The following is a 19,559-nucleotide window of genomic DNA, read 5'->3' as shown; positions in this document are numbered from 1 at the left end:
ACCTCCTCCCAGGAATGACTCTCTGCATAGGTATCATGATTATCTCCTTCCGGATGGGGGGTAAGAGTCGGGGAGGGTGAGTGGCTGCTTTAGTTATATTACCAGTACGTGGTGGAATCCAGGATTCAAACCGAGAGGATCTGTCGGGAGTGTCACGTCTCTCCCCCTGTTTTGAATTCCAGTCCTGCCACCTACTGACTGAGATTTGGGTCAAACACTCAACTCCACTGAACCTGAGTTCCATCCTTTATAAAACGAGGGGGGTACCTTTCTTGCAGTGAGATTTAGAGATAACCCGTGTATGATACACACACCTAGCGCAGTACCTGGCATTTAGTATGTACTCAGTGAATTGTGCTTCTTATTCCATGAAGAGCCTCCTATTAGAGTGAATTGTTGCATTAAAATCTCCTATTTTTGTAAACCCCAGACTAGTTAGTTGGGTAGCCACGCAGAGCGTGACACACAGGGTCACGTCACAGTGTTGAAAGGAGGGGACACATCTACCTCCTATTCAGTCCCAAATGTGTACCAGGTGGACTACCTCACAGGGCGATCAGCCATTTGTTTACCAGCTTTTTTCTCTCCTGAGATCTCTCTCGGGGTCTGGCATCACAAGAATTGGACCAGTTTTCTTTAGGGTGGGCAGCTCAGGCTGGTGACAAACATAATTGATTTAATAACAGATGGAGTGCAGTTTCAGCCAACAGAGAGAAAACACAGAGGGATGTCCCCTGGGCTGGGGGGCACGACCCAGGACACACCGAGGCTTCAGTGGGAGGTGGTCCAGGGTGGAGGGTTTCACACTTCCAGCCTGAGTCATCTCCCAACATCGGATCCCATGGGGGAGGAGCCAAGGAACGCCGGAGCAAGGGAAATGAGGGAGGTTTTACTCTCTTCCTGTCAAAAATTAAGAAGACAGTCTTCTCCCAAACTCAAAACATCCAGCCAGGATTCCTACCAACAAACACAGATCAGCTTTTTTTTTTTTTTTTTTTCAGGAAATTATTTTTTATTTTATACTGGTATATAGTTGATTAACAATGTTGTGTTAGTTTCAGGTGTACAGCAAAGTGATTCAGTTATACGTATACATGTATCTATTCTTTTTCAAATTCTTTTCCCATTTAGGTTGTTACAGAATATTGAGCAGAGTTCCCTGTGCTTTCAACAAGGACTTACTGTATAGCACGGGTCAGTTTTGTGTTTGACTAATTTCTGTGGATTCTGCAGAGAAACAGAACCAGTACATACACACACACACACATATATTTATATTTATATATACACAGACTGATGGGGAGAGAGAGAGATTTATTATGAGGAATTGGCTCACACAGTCGGGGAGGCTGAGAAGTCGCATGATGGATGGATCTGTAAGTGGAGACCTGGGGAAGCCAGAGGTGTGATTCAGTCCAAGTCTGAAGGTCTGATGCCCAGGGGGCCTGATGGTGTTATCACCCAGTCTGAGGACCAGAGAGGATGAGATGAGAGGTCCCAGCTCAGTGAGGCAGGAAAATAAGGGTGAATTCGTCCTTCCTCCCCTGTTGTTCTATTCAGGCCCTCAATGGATTGGATGAGGCTCCCCACATTGGGCCCACTGATTCAAATGCTAATTTCATCCAGAAAGAGCCTCACAGACACACGCAGAAATAATGTTTGATCTGGGTGCCCTGTGGCCTGGCCAAGTGGACACATAAAATTAACCATCACAAGCTCTCAGGGATGCCATTCACTCATTCACTCATTCATTCATCCAATATCTACTGCTTATTATGTTCCAGACATAATCACCGAGTGTGATGTTCAGGATTCGATGGGGAGCAAAAGCAGACCAGCCTCTGCACCCCTGGGGCTTGTGGCTCAGCGGGACCAGCAAACATTAATCAAATAATCTGGTTTCTAAAATTAAATAGTTCTCTTCAGGCTCTGAACGTTGTAACTCATAAAGATGAGTCACCAGTTCCTGGTAGCCCAAGGGCCTGAGTCAACAGGAATCTGCCTGGCTTGCTGGGGGACTTCCCTTGACCTGGCTTTGATCAACAGCACCAGCCCAAGCAGAAGTCAACTCCTGTCGTGTGGGAGGCTCCTTCCTCCACACCATGGCTGCCCTCCCTCATCCTGGTTTGTTCTGTGTTGGTTTTGGGGAGTGGATTCCATCTTTAGTGATGAGCACTGCTCCCCCTGTGACACTGCGGAGCTGGTTACTGGCCTGTGTAGAACACGGCATCTCTTTGGGGGCAGCCCTGGCTCCTCTTCTGCTCTTTTTGGTCATCAGCTTGCTGTAACCTTGCTGCTGCCTGGTGCTGCCACTGAGCCACACCCTCATGGCCACAGCCCCTCACAGGGTGTGAGTGGGTTTCTGAGCCAAGGGCCTTCCCTCACCCCTTCTCTTTCAGCTCCACCAATTCTTGCATTTTCCAGGCCTTTTTGGTGGATTTAATGCTCAATTTGGAGTCTCATTTATTTACATAACATGTACCGGGTGCCTTCTATGTGCCAGGCACTGGCTAGATGCTGAGACTCTACAAATCCAACTGTGGGACTTTCTATTTCATTATGTAGAAGGAAAAAGTGGAAAGGACCCCTCACCCCTGACATACACATACACACACACATATACATACACACATATATGTACGCACATATATATACACACATATACACACACATATACTTACATACATATACACATATATACATAGACATAATACACATATACATACGCACATATACATACTCACATATACACACATATGCACATATACACACATAACACACCCACATATATACACATAATACACACATACACATGCATACACACATATATACATATACATACATACACACATAGACATAATACACATATACACACATACACATATACAACATACACACATATACACACATAACACATATACACACATATATACACAATACACGCATACACATGCATACACACATATATACATATACATACATACACACATAGACATGATACACATATACACACAAAACATTTACATGCACACATATATATATATACACATACATACACACATATATACACACATACACACATCATAAACACACAAAGAAAAGAAAAAACAGTGAAAGGATTAGGGATTTAGGGAAATAGAAGTTTTGATACTGAGTGAAAATATTTGAGGTTGTAAAAACTAGAAAAGACTGAATGAAGGCTCAAGGGTCAAAACATAGTATTAAGGACTACTTATTAGAGGAAAGCTGCCCGAGGCTTTTCACTCTGTGAAGGGCAGAAGAAAGGAGTTTAGGTGAGACAAAAAGAAAAAAAAAAAAGGAATCGCATCTGAATCGTGTGATGAGGAAATCGTTAAGCTTAAATTTTTATCAAAGTTACACGTGCACCAAGTTAAAAAAAGTCGCATAGTTATATAAGATTCATGATAAAACCAGCATTTCCCCATCCCAGCCTTCTCTCCTTCGCAGAGGCAATCACTTTTATTGCTTTTACTACTTATTTCTGCTTCTTTGTGTTTTAGGCATCAACCCCATTTTTTACTTCCTTCCTTAAAGCTGAGGCTTCAGCTGTCCTTCCCACCCATTCCCATCAGGCATTCACAGTCTCCTTGTCCTGTATCCTCTCAAGTTCTGGATGGATTAATTTTTACCGTTTACTAGGCTTGATACAGGTGACCCTGAATAACACAAGTTTGAATGGCACCAACTTGTACTCGGATCTCTTTCACTAAATGCATACAACAGTACTACACGATCCCTGATTGGTTGAATCCTTGGATGAGGAGCCATAGATGCAGAGGGCGGACTGTAAAGTTATACTTGGATTTTCCACTGTGAGGAGGGTTGGCGTCACTAACTCCCGAGTTCCGAGTTGTGTTCCGAGTTGTTCGGGGCAACTGTACATGCAGAGCCATGTAGTGTATCGATACTGTATAAGTTATCAATTTCTATGTAACCATTCTAGCCTAAATTTAGCAGCTGAAAACAATAAACGTTTATCCTCTCACCATTTCAGTGGTCAGGAGGCCAGGTGTGGCTTAGCTGGGACCTTTGGCTCAGGGTCTCTCAAGAAGGCCGTTGGCTGGAGCTGTGGTCATCTTGAGGATCAACTCAAGGTGGGGGGATCCCTTTCCAAACTCACTCATGTGGCTGTTGGCTGGAGAGGTCAACTCCCTGCCACCTGGGCCTCTCCATAGGGCAGCTCACAGCACGTAGCTGCTTTCCCTCAGAGAGCGAGGAGAGAACAAGACCATTTTAGAGACCGTCTGTTACATGCACCATGATTACTTTTTCTTCTAAATGGATTTTAGATGTATAAAAGAGTTGCAAAAATAGTACAGAACTCACATATACTCTTCCGCTAATGTTAAAGCTTAGGTATTTCTCCTTTTGACGCAACTTTTTGTTTCCTTTGAAGTTAAATCAAGCTTGTTATTTGCTTGGCTTTCTATGCACCTGTCACTAATAAAACTCCAAAGTCTTTCCTCGAAATCTCCCCTTAGGACATTGAAAGACTTCAGGTGTTCTATCTATTTCATCTTCCTAAAGAGCTCTCTCCTGGGGCTTTCTGATGACCTGCTCCACCCCCTTGACCAGCTGAACCCGATGCCTGGGGGACAGCAATCATCTTGCGATTTCTCTTCAACACTTCAGGGATTTTCTTACTCCCTTAAATGTAGGATCATCTGTTTCTTATTTTTCCTGATTTCCTGTTTCTCAGCTTTTCCTCTCAGTTTGGTGGAGTGTCTTCTGATGCTTTCTTGAGAACGGTGCCTGGGAGGTACGTTTCTTTTTTCTTTTTGTAACCTTGCATGTCCAAAAGTGAATGTATTCTATCCTAATAATTTGAATGATGTTTTATGTGGATATACTGGTCTAGTTGGGAATCTTTTCCCATCAGGAGTTTGAAGACATTGCTCTGTTGCTTTCTAGCTTCCAGGGATGTCAGTGAGAGATCTGACGCCATTCTGATTCCTGAGCCTTTGAAAATAACCTGTTCCCCACCCCACTTCAAAGGCTGTAGGATCTTCTCTTGTTCCTGGTGTTTTACAATGATGGGGTATTTCTTCGGCTGAGACTGTGTTCTTTCATCTTTCTGGATATTCATTGATACCTTTTAATCTTCAAATTTATGTCCTTCAGTTCTGATAAATGTCCTGGAATTACTTCACTGATGATTCCCCTCTGCTCCGTTTTTTCTGAGGTTGCTTTCTGTATTCCTATTATTCAGGTGTGGGACACCCTGGACTGATCTTCTAATTGTTTTCTCTCTTCTTTCCTATCATCCATCTCTTTATTTGCTGTACTTTGTAGAATGTTTCCTCAATTTTATGTTCTAATTCTTCTATTGTTTTTTAATTTCTGCACTCATGTTTTTAATTTTCAAGGATTCTTTTTTTTTTTTTTTGGTCATTCTTTAAGTGTATTTTTCACAGTACATTTTCTTGTTTCTTCTTTTAGCTCTCCAAATCTACTAGGGATAGCTTCTCTTCTGGAAGTTTATTTCCCCTTCCTATATAGACTCTGTTTTCTCAGATTACTTTCTTTCCCCTATTTATTTGATTTGGCCTCTTTCTCATCAGAGATTTTCTTCACTTGTCTGGTAATCTGTGGTTGTTTCCTCATATTTTAGAGTGGGCATCCGTAACGCTGGAGGAGGTGAGTGCACGTGGATGCAGTGTGCTAAGTGAGCTTTTTTATTTATTTAATTTACTTATTTAATTTATTTATTTTTGTCTGTGTTGGGTCTTCGTTGATGCGCGCGGGCTTTCTCTAGTTGCAGCGAGTGGGGGCTACTCTTCGTTGCAGTGAGCGGGCTTCTCATTGCGGTGGCTTCTCTTGTTGTGGAGCACGGGCTCTAGGCTCACGGGCTTCAGTAGTTGTGGCTTGTGGGCTTCAGTAGCTGTGGCTCGCGGGCTCTAGAGCGCAGGCTCAGTAGTTGTGGCGCACGGGCTTAGTTGCTCCGCGGCATGTGGGATCTTCCCGGACCAGGGCTCGAACCTGTGTCCCCTGCATTGGCAGGCGGATTCTTAACCACTGCGCCACCAGGGAAGCCTGGTGAGCTATTGCTGTTGGCTGAGCTGTTGAGTTTGGGAAGCCCCCTTGGCCGTCCTGCTCTCCTGCCTTCTTGGCTGGAGCAGAGCTGGGAAAACTCAACTGATCTCTTGCCTGTGCGGGGGACGGGTGGTTAAGGCCTGACTATGAGTTCTGAGAGCCAAATAGGGACAGAGGGCTGGGATGGGGGCGGGGAGGTGGCGCATGGGTATATATCCACTGAATCCCCTTCACCCACGCCTCTGTGTCCCCTACATACTAAGATGCAAGGAGAAGTGATTCCTTAGAATACATGTGAAAGGAAGCTGCTATTACCATGTGTGTGGGACTGTTAAGTCTGATTAGTTCATCTGTGAAGGCTCCTTTCCCTCTGGTCCTTATCTTTGGTGGTAGGTGGGGTTTAGCACAGACCTGAGTGATTTTGACTTTGACACTAGTCCTTCCCCCATCTGCCTCCTGTCTTACGTTTGGAGGCCTGATCTCCAGATAAGATGCACTGTGTCTCCATGCTCCAATTGCTGATTCACAGGGCAAACAGCATACCTTGGATGGCCTGGGGTCTTCAACTAGACCAGTCATTTTTCTAACCTGCCATTTGTCTCCTGGAGTAGAGGGGGGAAGAATTATGACACACATATGTAAAAATGCAGGAAGGACCTACCACGCCATCTGCATTCCGGTTGTCAGCTCCAATGAGCCATACCGTTCCTCTTTCTGACTATGGACACGGCTTGGCGATGCTGGTGGTTTGTACCAGGGAACTGCTTCCTCACACGCATGTTATAAATACACGCACCAGGTTGTTGCAACTGGAAAACACACTGGAGAGCGCTGAATTTGTTGAAGTAAATGACTTTAGCTCAACAGCTGATTCAGAAAAGAGGAAATTACAACTGAAAACGCAACAGGAGAAGGAGAATCCATGTTGCTTCCAAGAACATGGGCAATTTTATCAGCTGTTTTCTCAAAAACAGGTGATGAGTATGTCAGGATAAGGTTGGTTGAATACTTGAGAATTTTTTTTTTCTCCAGAAATACCTCTTTCATTTCATGAATATCTCCTGAAGGTCTTCCATGGGCCAGGTCAGTGCTGCTGTCAGTATTGTCAGCGTCCCTGAGATCCTGGCTGTCAGTGCGCTATGCTGAGTGTATTTTTCAGAAGTTGTCTTTTCGTTTCCCCTGCTCCTACTTTTTTTTCAGCTATCGTGACAGGTCTGAATAAACCACTGTGATGTTTCTGTAATTTTCTCTATCAGTAAGATACATGCAGAGTTAATGGAATCCCCAAGTAGTAAGACCTTCCAGATCAAGGGACAAAAAATTTAGCAGATATTGAAACTGCCCAATATCACATAGCCGTTGATAGTGATATCATTTTTGCTCTGGGAACGTAAATGCTAATGTCACACTTCAATGGATAGTACATTTAAAAAATCACCTCTAAGCGCTAGAGCTCCCAAATCAATCCCCCTTGTCATTTACTAGACTTTAACACCTTAGCTAAAAACAAGTCTATTGTCCATAAAAGTTATTTTTAAACAACCTTTATTGAGCTATAATTCATATACCATACAGTGTACCATTTTAAAGTATAAAGTTCAATTTTGGGGGTATATTCACAGAGTGGTGCAACCACAACCATAATATAATTTTAGGACGTTTTCATCACCCTCAAAAGAATCTCTGAATCCACTTGCTGTTACTCCCCATTCCCCCAATCCCTAGCCCTAGGCAACTGTTAATCTACTATCTGTTGCTATAGATTTGCTTAGGCTGGACATTTCCTAAGAATGGAATCATATAATAAGTGGTCTTTTGTGACTGGCTTCTTCCACTTAGCTTAGTGTGTTTGAGTTTCATCCGTATTGTAGCACGTATTAGCACGTCATTCCTTTTTATTGCTGAATGTTATTCTGTTGTACGGATAGACCATGTGGTATATCCATTCATCCTTGGATGAACATTTGGATTGTTTACGCTTTTTGGCTATTATGAACCACACTTTGTGTACAAATCTATGTGTGGACATATGTTTTCATTTCTTTTGGGTAGATACCTATGAGAGGGATTGAGTCATTTGGAAACTGTATGTTTAACATTTAACTGCCAATCTGTTTTACAAAGTCATTGCACCATCTTAAATTCATATCAACAGTGTATGGTGATTCTAGTTTCTCCACGTTCTTGTCAACATTTGTGACTGTCTATCTTTTTATTTATTTGGCTGCACTGGGTCTTAGTTGCAGCATGCAGGATCTAGTTCCCAGACCAGGGATCGAACCCAGGCTCCCTGAATTGGGAGCTCAGAGTCTTAACCACTGGACCACCAGCGAAGTGCCTGTCTATCTTTTTAATTTCAGCCATTCGAGTGTGAAGTAGCATCTCATTGTGGATGATTGAGCATCTTTTCATGTGCTTATTGACTGTGTATATTTTTTTAGAGAACTGTCTATTCAAATGCTTCACCCATTTTATTTTTTAATTATTTAATACATGTTTTTAAAAATTTTTTATTTATTTTAATAAAGGCTGTGTTGGGTCTTCGTTGCTGCCCACGGGCTTTCTCTAGTTGCCGAGAGCAGGGGCTACTCTTCGTTGTGGTGCGCGGGCTTCTCATTGTGGTGGCTTCTCTTGTTGCAGAGCATGGGTTCTAGGCGCATGGGCTTCAGTAGTTGTGGCATGTGGGCTCAATAGTTGTGGCTCGCAGGCTCTAGAGCCCAGGCTCAGTAGTTGTGGTGCATGGGCTTAGTTGTTCTGCGGCATGTGGAATCTTCCTGGACCAGGGCTTGAACCCGTGTTCCCTGCATTGGCAGGTGGATTCTTAACCACTGTGCCACCAGGGAAGTCCCCATCCATTTTAAAATTAGGTTATTTGTCTTTTTCTTGTTGAGTCATAACAGTTATTTATATATTCTGGATACTAGGCTCTTATTGGATATATGACTTGCAAATATTTTCTCCAAGTCTGCTTCTTGTTTTTTTTTTTTTTACTTTCTTGGTGATGTGGTTTGAAGTGCAAACATTTTTAATTTTGATGAAGTCCAGTTTATCTATTTTTTTCTTTCATCATCTGTGTTTTTGGTGTCATGTCTAAGAAATCATTGCTTAACTCAAGGTCATGAAGATTTACTCTCATGTTTCTTTCTGAGTTTTATAGTTTAATTTCTTTCATTTAGGTCTGTGATCATTTTGAGTTAATTTTTGTGTATGGTGTGAGGTGGGGGGTTCAGATTCATTCTTTTGCATGTTGGTATCCAGTTGTTTCCAACACCAGTTATTGAAAAGACTGTTCTTTCTGCATTGAATTACCTTGACATCTTTGCTGAAAATCAGTGACCACTAATGAAAGGCTTATGTCTGAATTCTCTATTCTGTTCCATTGATCTGTATGTCTATCTGGATGCTAGTACTGCACAGTTTGATGATTGTAGCCATGTAGTTAAGTTTTGAGATCGGGGAGTATAAGTCCTCTAACTTAGTAATTCTTCAAAACAATGATGCCTCTTTTTAAATAAAGGGTTGTTTGCCCTACAGTTGATTTTGAAGGGTTTGGAGAAATCAGTTGATATTCTTTAGTGGAAGTCAAGAGCTTTATGTGCCCAGATGTCCAACAGTAAGAATACTGTTGTATGACGTGTTTTCTCATACATCTGCGATAGCACATGAGTCAGCCTTTGGCTAGTCATGGAGACCTTCTTGAAGAGCCTTATTTCAGAAGTGTGATTTGTTCCACAGATATGTACCCAGCATCTCCCACACGTCATGGCCTGTGCTGGAAGCTGGGGAGAGAAAAGTAAACGGGGCTCAGTCCCTGCATTCAGAATGCTCACAATCTGGCAAAGAACTGGCCAGAATTTTATTGTTGCCTTTCTGGAGACTGCCAACTTAAACCCCTTTACTTTATAGGTATGAAAAGGAAGCCTAGAAAAGAGATTTGCATGAAAGCTACAGTGTCCACAAAAGTAAATAACTGTGAACACAGTGCCTTGCACATAGTAGGCTCTCAAAAAATATTTGCCATGATTTGCTTACTAGATGGTGTGAAGGCTGGTGTCTGGGACAGCTCACCACGGAGGGACAGACTCAGAAGGCTGAGAAAGTGCTCAAGCTCCTTCTGGGGTGGGGGGAACGTTCACATTTAAAGATTCCTTTGTGCTCACTGCCCGGCCTTGGGCTACTGACAGTACTCTTGGCAGCCAGCTTTGCCCTGGAGCCTGCACTTACCCTTTCTTTCTTTTTTGGCCCAGGGTGTCTGGAGACAGGTTGAATAACCACCCTGGAGTTCTGCCAGAGTCACAAGATGAGGAAGGGCAAGAAGCACAGCAGGAGACAGAGAGCAGGGTGGCGAGGTGGGGGTGGGGATGCAGAAGAAGTTCAGCATCATGTGGCTTCAATGGCTCAACTCTGCTCAGGGGCCAGAATTAGTTCAAGCAATTGAGACTCGTGGAAAACCTGACCCTTCCCCTCAGGGTTATTTGTTTCCTCCTGTCTGGTGGGTTTGTCTGGCTGTTTCCCCAAACCTACAAACACAGAGTTCTCTAGGCAGAGCCTTCATTCAGGTAGGCAATTCCAGGGGCCCCATGTGCAGTGTAAACTCAGCTGTGACCCAAACCAAGTCATCAGTCGTGGCCAATGTCTGGTATGGATGGGGGCTACCGAGCTGAGTTCCAGAGAAGGAGGACCAGATTTTGTGTGCTCCTCTCCACCACTTATGGAGGAAATAAATGTGAATGCAGAGCAAGGCTAGGGGCACATCAGAACTGAAAGAGAGAACAGCGCTGAGGTTGAAAGCAAGAACTGGAGACAGATTGCTTTAGGTGGAATTGTGACTACTTGTGTGATATTTCTGTACCCAAATGTTCTCATTCAAAACTCCCAAAATCTCTTTCTTTTATCCACAGCACTGTTACCTTCTAGTATGGCTGTAATGTATTTATTTATTACATTTATTGTTTACTGTCTTTCTCATCGCCCACCCATAAAGGACAGAAATCACTGCTTTTGTTGTGGTTGTCTTTTGATGTATCCTCAGAATCTAGAAGACTTGGGACATGTAGAAGGTACTCATTAAATATTTGTTGAATATGGTTAGTAATGGTACCAACCTCAATTGGATTGCTATGAAGTTAGATGAGAACATACTATAATATGTTCAGGGCAGTGTCCACCTCATAGTAAGTGTCACATAAGTAGAGTGACTGTGTGTCCCATGTCCAGTTGGCCCAGGGCAGACCTGCTTTTGACCTGTTTCCTGGAGAAATTACTAACAGTGCTCCCTTTCATAAGAAGAAGAAGAAAAAAGACTTGTTTTAGATGTTAAATTATATGGTTTTCCTACATGTAAGTGTTTTTACTCATTCATTTAAGAAGTTAAAAAAAATTATGTACTATTTACCAGGTACCATGTTAGATGCTAAGAGCAGTAGCCATAGTTCCTTTCCTTCTATTATAGAACTTAACAGTCTGTGGACTCTCACGGGGGAACTTTAAGAACAGGATTAGGTAGACAACCTCATGGCTTGAACACACGGGTCATAATAATAATTGGATCTACAGCCATGTAGTTCTTTGCTGTTTTATGAAGAAGTTTTTCATTTATCAGTTTTTACAGCAACCCAACAAGGCAGAAATGATGACTCTTACCCTTTTACTGATGAAAATCTGGGGCTCTGAGAAGACAAATAACTTGGTGAAGTTTGCATAACTAGAGAGCGCAGGTCCCAGGCTCTGATTCCTACACATTTTCCTGCTGCCTCGCATCAGCTGCTGAGAGGGTCAACAAGATCACCTGACAGCCCTTTTATGACATGAACTCAGTAATTCTGCATTGCTCTATGATATGTAGCTCTTTTCTTACTAATTCTTTAAAATTATATAGATTACACTGATTAAAGGTGGGATATACATTTTCAAGGCAGAAGAACCGATTCTTCTGATTTCTAATCTTGCCTGGTCCATGAAGTACCAAGTCTAAGACAGCCCTGTGTGTGGTGGCTAACTGCAGCTTTTCTCATGTTCCTCTGCCTCCCTCTAGAGACTCAAGTCCAGAATTACAATCATATATTTTATATATTATTATATATATATAAAAAATAGTAATATGTAATATAGTAATATATATTATATACATATATAAATAAAACAGTAATGTAAATATATATATTATATATATATATTCTTTGCAGTAGGGAGTTATTGTAAGAACACAGAAGCTACAAAAAAAGCCAAGTCTTATCTACTCCTTCCTTCCTTGTCTCCCTCATGCCTAATGCATGGGAAACTCTAGTAACTACCAAGGACGTGAAGATAAAAGCCTGGCTCAGGTTTTTACCTTTGTGTTCTTTTTTCCCATTTAGGACACTTTGGCAACCCCTCTTTGTACAAAAAAAAAAAAAAAAAATCAACCCCCCCCCAAAAAAACAAAAAAAAGAGGATTTAAAACATCAAAGGAAGAGTGGAAGTAAAATTTCAAAGGAAGGGGAATTCCCTGGTGGTTCAGTGGATAGGACTCCGTACTTTCATTGCAGGCAGCATGGGTTTGATCCCTGGTCGGGGAACTAACATCCTGCAAGCTGTGCGGTGTGGCAAAAAAAAAAAAAAAAAAAATCAAAGGAAGAGTGGAAGTAACCACTCTTTCCTTTTCCGACCTTTCTCATATGAGGTTAAGCATAGTGTGGTTTTGCACTTGAGACTCCTTTAAGGGGCTGGGACCACTTTTTGCTGTGTATCTGTACATTATATCCTGACCACTTTCACCCTACTTTTCTTCCCTCCTTCTGGCTCCTTCCCTTCCTCTCTCTAATCCTTCGCTATTGCTTTTGTATTTTGTGTTTTTTTTTTTTTTTGGAGGGACTGGTTCTTTATTTCAAAAAGACATTTATCAATGTTCAGTATCAAAACAGTTACACTGTTGTTTTTTCTTTCTCCCAATCAGCCCCCAAAGAGACCACACCAAAGGGGAGTACATTTTAAGCCAGTTAAGCTGTAGGATGCACACCTAACTGACCTCACTGAAACCTCACCAGAAAGGGGGGATTGCGTAGGGAAAGAAACTTTAAAAGATCAGCACACTGCCAGCCCAGACTGTAGAGAGCTCTCACAGCCAGATGGGGTGACCAGTGTGCCCCAACCCCAAAGAAGCGAAGTTTCAAAATAATATAAAATTTAAAAACAATTTTGTACATAAGCTATTCAGGATTTCTCCAGCACTCACTGATACAATGCACAATGAGACGGCACTTTTAGAGACAGCAGCTTCAGACCCAGAAAGGGTGATGAGATGAGTTTCATATGGCTAAATCAGTGGTAAAATATAATTTTCTTTCCTTTCTTTCAAGGAGGCGGGAGAGCAAATAAGTGGTCGCCTCAAAATAAGGGGCAGATGATCCATTCTGTGAGCGGCTGGGAACAGGGTAGAGCTGGGACAAGGATTTGGGCTCAGAGGTCTCACCATCTTGATTTCATCTGGTCACTTGTGGTGGAAAAAAAAGTTGCCCAAAGATACCGTAAAGCTGAAAACCTGAACAGCGCTTTTTTTTTTTTTTTTTTTTTTTTTGGCTAACTCCTTCTGGAATCACCTTTCTGGTTTGGCGGGGACTTTTTGCAGAGCAATGAGGTTTCCCAAAATGGAGTCCTTCTCCGGGCTGTTTGGCTCTCAGGAAGGCAGGCCCATACCTTTTCCCCTCCTCTACGGAGAGGGCAGTATGCATTAAGCTGAAAAGTTACCTTCCAAAAGTGAGAAAGGGATTAGACTGCTGCTTCAGAACTATGGAATTATCTGGAATGTTTTACATATGGCTGCTACATCAACAGCAACAGAAAAGGCAATTGCAAAATGTGTCCATCACAGCATGCTTTTCAAGACACCTGGCATTGTGCTCACGTTCCCTTAAATGTTGTTCCCAAAGATGCTCAGCCTCTAGCCCACATGGAATCTCTGGGGAGAGGCAGAGACAGTTTGGCGAAAAGGACCCAGGGGTGGGGATGGGAGAGGTGGCGAAAGGAGAAAGCAGCCGTCCAGTTAAAGATCAGCCCTCAGCTTAAAGATCAGCTTCAGGCAGGCTGGCCTCAGTGGAGTTGGGGTCAGAGGGAGGAGCGGCGGCAGGGTGGGCCTGGCGTGCTCTGCATCTCATCCAGGTCAAGCAGAGCCTGGTCCAGCAGCATCCTTTGTGTACAGAGGTGCTCCTCTTTGGTGCATTTCAGTCCATCTTCCAAATCATCAATTGTCTTTTCCAGCTTGGCTACCGATCTCTCAGCAAACTCAGCACGGGTCTCTGCCTCCTTGAGTGTATCAGTAAGAATCTTTATCTCCTTCTCATATCTGTCTTTTTTTTTTTTTTTAAAGATTGATTGATTGATTGATTGATTGCTATGTTGGGTCTTCGATTCTGTGCGAGGGCTTTCTCTAGTTGAGGCGAGCGGGGGCCACTCTTCATCACGGTGCGCGGGCCTCTCACTATCGCGGCCTCTCTTGTTGCGGAGCACAGGCTCCAGACGTGCAGGCTCAGTAGTTGTGGCTCACGGGCCTAGTTGCTCCGCGGCATGTGGGATCTTCCCAGACCAGGGCTCGAACCCGTGTCCCCTGCATTAGCAGGCAGATTCTCAACCACTGCGCCACCAGGGAAGCCCCATATCTGTCTGCTTTTTGAGAGTACTTTGCTTCAGCAGCGCTCAGACACTTCAGGTTCTGGTCCATCTGTCTGACCTGCTCATCCATCTCTTGGCACCGGGACTCTGCCAGCTCAGCTCGCTCCTCTGTGCGTTCCAAGTCTCCCTCAATAATCACCAACTTACGAGCCACCTCTTCATACTTCCTATCTGCCTCTTCTGCAATGTGCTTAGCTTCTTTGAGTTGGATTTCCTGGAGTTCCATTTTTTCTTCATCTTTTAAGGCTCGGTTTTCAATAACCTTCATACCTCTCTCGCTCTCATCAGCAGCTTTCTCAGCTTCCTCCAGCTTTTGCAGGGCAGTGGCCAGGCACTCTTGAGCGCGGTCCAGCTCCTCTTCAGCCAGCTGGATCCTGCGGTTCAAGGAGGCCACCTCAGCCTCAGCCTGTTCCCGGGCCCGCCTTTCTCCCTCCACTTCCCGCTGGAGGCGCTCGGCCCTCTCCTCTGCATCATCACCCTGCTGCTGCAGAACCTGGATCTTGTGCTTCACCGCCTCGATGGTGGCGATCCCGGCCATGGTCCCCACCCAGCCCCTGCTTGCCTTCGGGTTCCTGCCTCCTCCGCTCGGCGTTGCAGCCGCTTCTCCTGTATTTTGTGTTTTATCTGCTCTGCCAACCAATATTCTAGGCAAGGAAGCCAGGGACACCATCAGTATGGCTCAGCCCTGAGGGTTGCTCTCTCTCCTACGGAGATCACTCACCTCTGTGCTAGAACATTTTGTTTCTAGCAACTGGCAGACAGTAAACACTCAGAGGCAGGGTGGGGCGGGAGTCAGACTTCTCAATGATACTGTCACCAAACAAACACTAAGGAATTTGCTACCAGCCAAAATAAGGCAAGACTCAGTCTAGGTGATGCCTTCCACTTGGAAACCAGGAAAGGTGGGAAGGGGTTCTAGCATGTTCTCTTTACAGCAGGATCCAAGTAGCTTGATTCTACCATCTACTACCCGGAGTCTAGCTTAGCATCCAGGTCTCCATCACTGGCGTGTTGTCCCCCGGAGCTGCCCAGTGTCACTGCACCAAGAGTTCCTAGATCTTTCCTAGCTTACAGCTGACATTGGTGGGTCTCAGATGAGATGTTTGATAGCCACAGAAACAGTGCTTCTCCCCATGCTAGGGGCTTTAGGGGACTTGGGAAAGGTATTATATAGATGTTTCATATAGAATATGGGGTGATTTTTATCTGCGTACCTCTTGTGATTGTACCCAAGGACACTGTACTGCAATTCAGTGTTTCTGACTATAGCTACAGGGCTTGAATTATGTGAATTTATTTTTGTGTCCCCAATGCCTGGGGCATGGTTAATGCTCAATAATTGCTTATTTCAAGAATGAATGAATGTACTATAAAACTCTTACAGGAAAACACGGGCAGAACACTGACATAAATTGCAGCAATATATTTTTGGATCTGCCTCGTCTCCTAGAGTAATGGAAAATAAAGCAAAAATAAACAAATGGGACCTAATTAAACTTGAAAGCTTTTGCACAGCAAAGGAAATCATAAATAAAACAAAAGACAACCTAAGGACTGGAAGAAAATGTTTGCAAATGATGCAACCGATAAAGGCTTAATTTCCAAAATATACAAGCAGCTCATACAGCTCAGTATCAAAAAAACAAACGAACTGATCAAAAAATGGGCAGATCTAAATAGACACTTATCCAAAGAAGACATACAGATGGCCAAAAAGCACATGAAAAGATGCTCAACATCGCTAATTATCAGAGAAATGCAAATCCAAACTACAGTGAGGTGTGTCACCTCACACTGGTGAGAATGGCCATCATCAAAAAATCTACAACAGTATATGCTGGAGAGGGTATGGAGAAAAGGGAACCCTCCTACACTGTTGGTGGGAATGTAAATTGGTGCAGCCACAATGGAAAACACTATGGAGGATCCTTAAAAACTAAATATAGAACTACCAAATGATCCAGCAATCCCACTCCTGGGCATATATCTGGAGAAAACTCTAATTCAAAAAGATACATGCACCCCAATGTTCACAGCAGCACTATTTACAATAGCCAGGACATGGAAGCAACCTAAATGTCCTTGGACAGATGAATGAATAAAGAAGATGTGGTACATATATACAATGGAATATTACTCAGCCATAAAAAAGAATGAAATAATGCCATTTACAGCAACATGGATGGGCATATAAGTCAGAAAAAGACAAATATGATATCATTTATATGTGGAATCTAAAAAAATGATACAAATGAACTTATTTACAATATAGAAATAGACTCACAGATATAGAAAATGAACTTATGGTTACCAAAGGGGAGGGGGAAGGGATACATTAGGAATGAGATTAACAGATACACACTCCTATATATAAAATAGATAAACAACAAGGACCTATTGTATAGAACAGGAAACTATATTCAATATCTTATAATAACCCATAATGGAAAAGAATCTGAAAAAGAAGAAAAAAATGTATAACCGAATCACTTTGCTGTATACCTGAAACATTGTAAATCAACTATACTTCAATAAAAATTTTAAAAAAGAATGAATGAATAAGTAATGATTAGCCTGAGCATTACTTTGTTCTTAAAATCAGACACAAATATTTATTTTTTCCTGAGTAGAATTTCTAGGCCAACAGCTATGTGTAATATGAAGGCTTTTGAGAAAGGTCTTCATGATCTTATCATGTTCATGGTGAGAAGACATTAAGGTACATACGAAGAAAAGACAGAAGATACTAGGCTACAGGCAGGAAAAAAGAAAAAAACCCCAAAGTCAAACTTTCTAATAAAAAATACCCATGGATCTGATAGCCGAGAGACAGTTTTCAGCCGTTATGGTCATAGTTTTAGTAGTAAGAATAAAAAATAGAGAATTCGACTCTTTCTTTGCCAAGGTTAGTTAAAGGCAAAATCTTTACTATTATTAGGGAGAGAGAGCATGATACTGTAGGGAAACTGAGGCAGGAAATAGCTAGAGGACTTATGCAAATTCCCACATAAAATTTAGATTAAAAATTCCCTTTAGTGCCAGACTCTTTGACAATGGATTCCATTTGCCATATTTATACCTGAGTAATGAGCAGATCTGCTTGTTCTGGGCAGTAGTTTTCCTTCTGGCAACTCTGTGCGCTAGGCAATCCTGTGTTTGACATTTTCTCAATTGGGCTTTCACGAGCTGTTCTTCTTGTTTGTGTAGTGCTCACCCCACATCCCCCGGAGCCTGACCCAGGGCTTTGCCTGTTCTCTTTCTGGCAGGTCTTCCAATTACACGTGATTGGCATTTCAACCATGGGACTCCTGAGCGCTCAAATTCTTTCCGATCTAGGATGTTAACTAAACCATTGTGGTGATCATTTTGCAGTATACACACATATCAAGTTGTTATGCTGTACAACTAACATGGATACAATGTTATATGTCCATTATATCTCAGTAGAAAAAACAAACAAAAAAGATTTTTAATAGTAAAATGTTAACCTGGGTGGGTGGAAAGGCAGAAATTTTGGAGGAGGGAATTTTCCTGGTGTCTTCCAAACCGCTCCGAGTAGGTGACTCAGTTTTTTGTCCTGCTTTTTCCAGAAGGACATTTACATGATTCTGGATAAAGGGTTGGGGGCGAGGCAGACCCCTACTCCTGGGAGTACCAGGCTCTGAACTGAGTACCAGCTACTTCCCCAAACTGCCCATGTTCCCCATTGAGCCCACGGGAACAGTGACAGTCCCAACACCTAAGGCATCTGTTGCCAAGGAGACCATCTGGCTGGAATGATGATTTCAGCTTGGTGGAGTTCTAGGTCAGGCATGTTGGCTGGCTGGAGCTGGCACAGCCAGGGTCCATCTCTGAGGGCAGCTTGGCCATTTGTTTTGGGCCTGTGTCATAACCAACACTGTTCATATTTTATCAAAGTGGAGAAAAAGCATAATGAGAACCGTGCCCTTTGAAACTGAGACTGGTTTGTAAAAGAGCAAAGTCTAAAGCATGGTGTGGATTTAAAATGTGCAGCATTTCAGAAAATCCTTGGTTTAGAATTAATTTATGTTAGAACTGGAAAGACCTTAGAAGATACTTATATCAAACATCACCCTAAGATTATTCTTTTAAGACTCAGAATTGTGTTCTAGTTCAGTCTCCGCCACCCACTAAGCAGGTTATTATTATTATTATTATTATTATTATTATTATTATTATTATTATTTTGGCATCTCTAAAAGGAAAAGTTTGGGAGACAATGCTTTGGGAAATATCCTTGTTCTCCTTACTTGCTGCAAGTAATAAATGCTTCCTTCTCCCACGGGGGGAGAAAAAAGGGAAAAGTTTGCACAGTGGGGCCCCATGTTCTTTTCAGCACAAACCTGTGATTCCAGAATTTGGTTGTGAAATTAATGTTAATGTAAGTTGTCCCCTAGTGGCTAACATTAAAATTGCAGATTATATCAACGTGGAATTTCTGGATGCAATAAGAAACCTAAATTCTACAGTAACACAGTGATTACCCTTTTAAATGAAATAACAGGTACAACAATTGGCACCCAAGCTCTCAGTAAACGGTGGGGATTATTTCCATGTACAGCTCATGTTCACCGTGCTTCAGAGGAACTTTCACACGAGTGTGAAAAGAAACCTCGACCATTGTTGACTGCCATATCGTAATAGTAAAAATTAGAAACAGCCTAAATGCCTATCAGTAGGATGGTAGCATGCTTGCCCCGTGAAATACTATACAAAGTGAAAATTAGTTATCTAGAGTTACATCTGACCACCTAAGTCACAGCATAAGTACACCTTTAATGCAAATTACCCTCCTCAATAATTTTACCCATTTATACTCTTTGGAACAGTGTATGAGG

The 19,559-nt window shown here is 42.6% G+C and overlaps 1 protein-coding gene across 1 annotated transcript; it reads right to left on the bottom strand.

The window, feature by feature from the left end:
* Window positions 1-14,136: 14,136 nt before the first annotated feature.
* On the bottom strand, window positions 14,137-15,280 carry LOC133084576 (tropomyosin alpha-3 chain-like). The gene is made up of 2 exons (XM_061181409.1): window positions 14,681-15,280; window positions 14,137-14,367 (listed from the first exon to the last, which is right to left on the bottom strand). Exons 1-2 carry the CDS (start codon window positions 15,236-15,238, stop codon window positions 14,137-14,139), a joined length of 789 nt encoding a protein of 262 aa, XP_061037392.1. The 5' UTR covers window positions 15,239-15,280.
* Window positions 15,281-19,559: the final 4,279 nt, after the last annotated feature.

Source organism: Eubalaena glacialis, chromosome 2 (assembly GCF_028564815.1).
Source record: "Eubalaena glacialis isolate mEubGla1 chromosome 2, mEubGla1.1.hap2.+ XY, whole genome shotgun sequence".
Classification (NCBI taxonomy): Eukaryota; Metazoa; Chordata; class Mammalia; order Artiodactyla; family Balaenidae; genus Eubalaena; species Eubalaena glacialis.
This window is presented reverse-complemented; position numbering and strand designations above follow the sequence as displayed.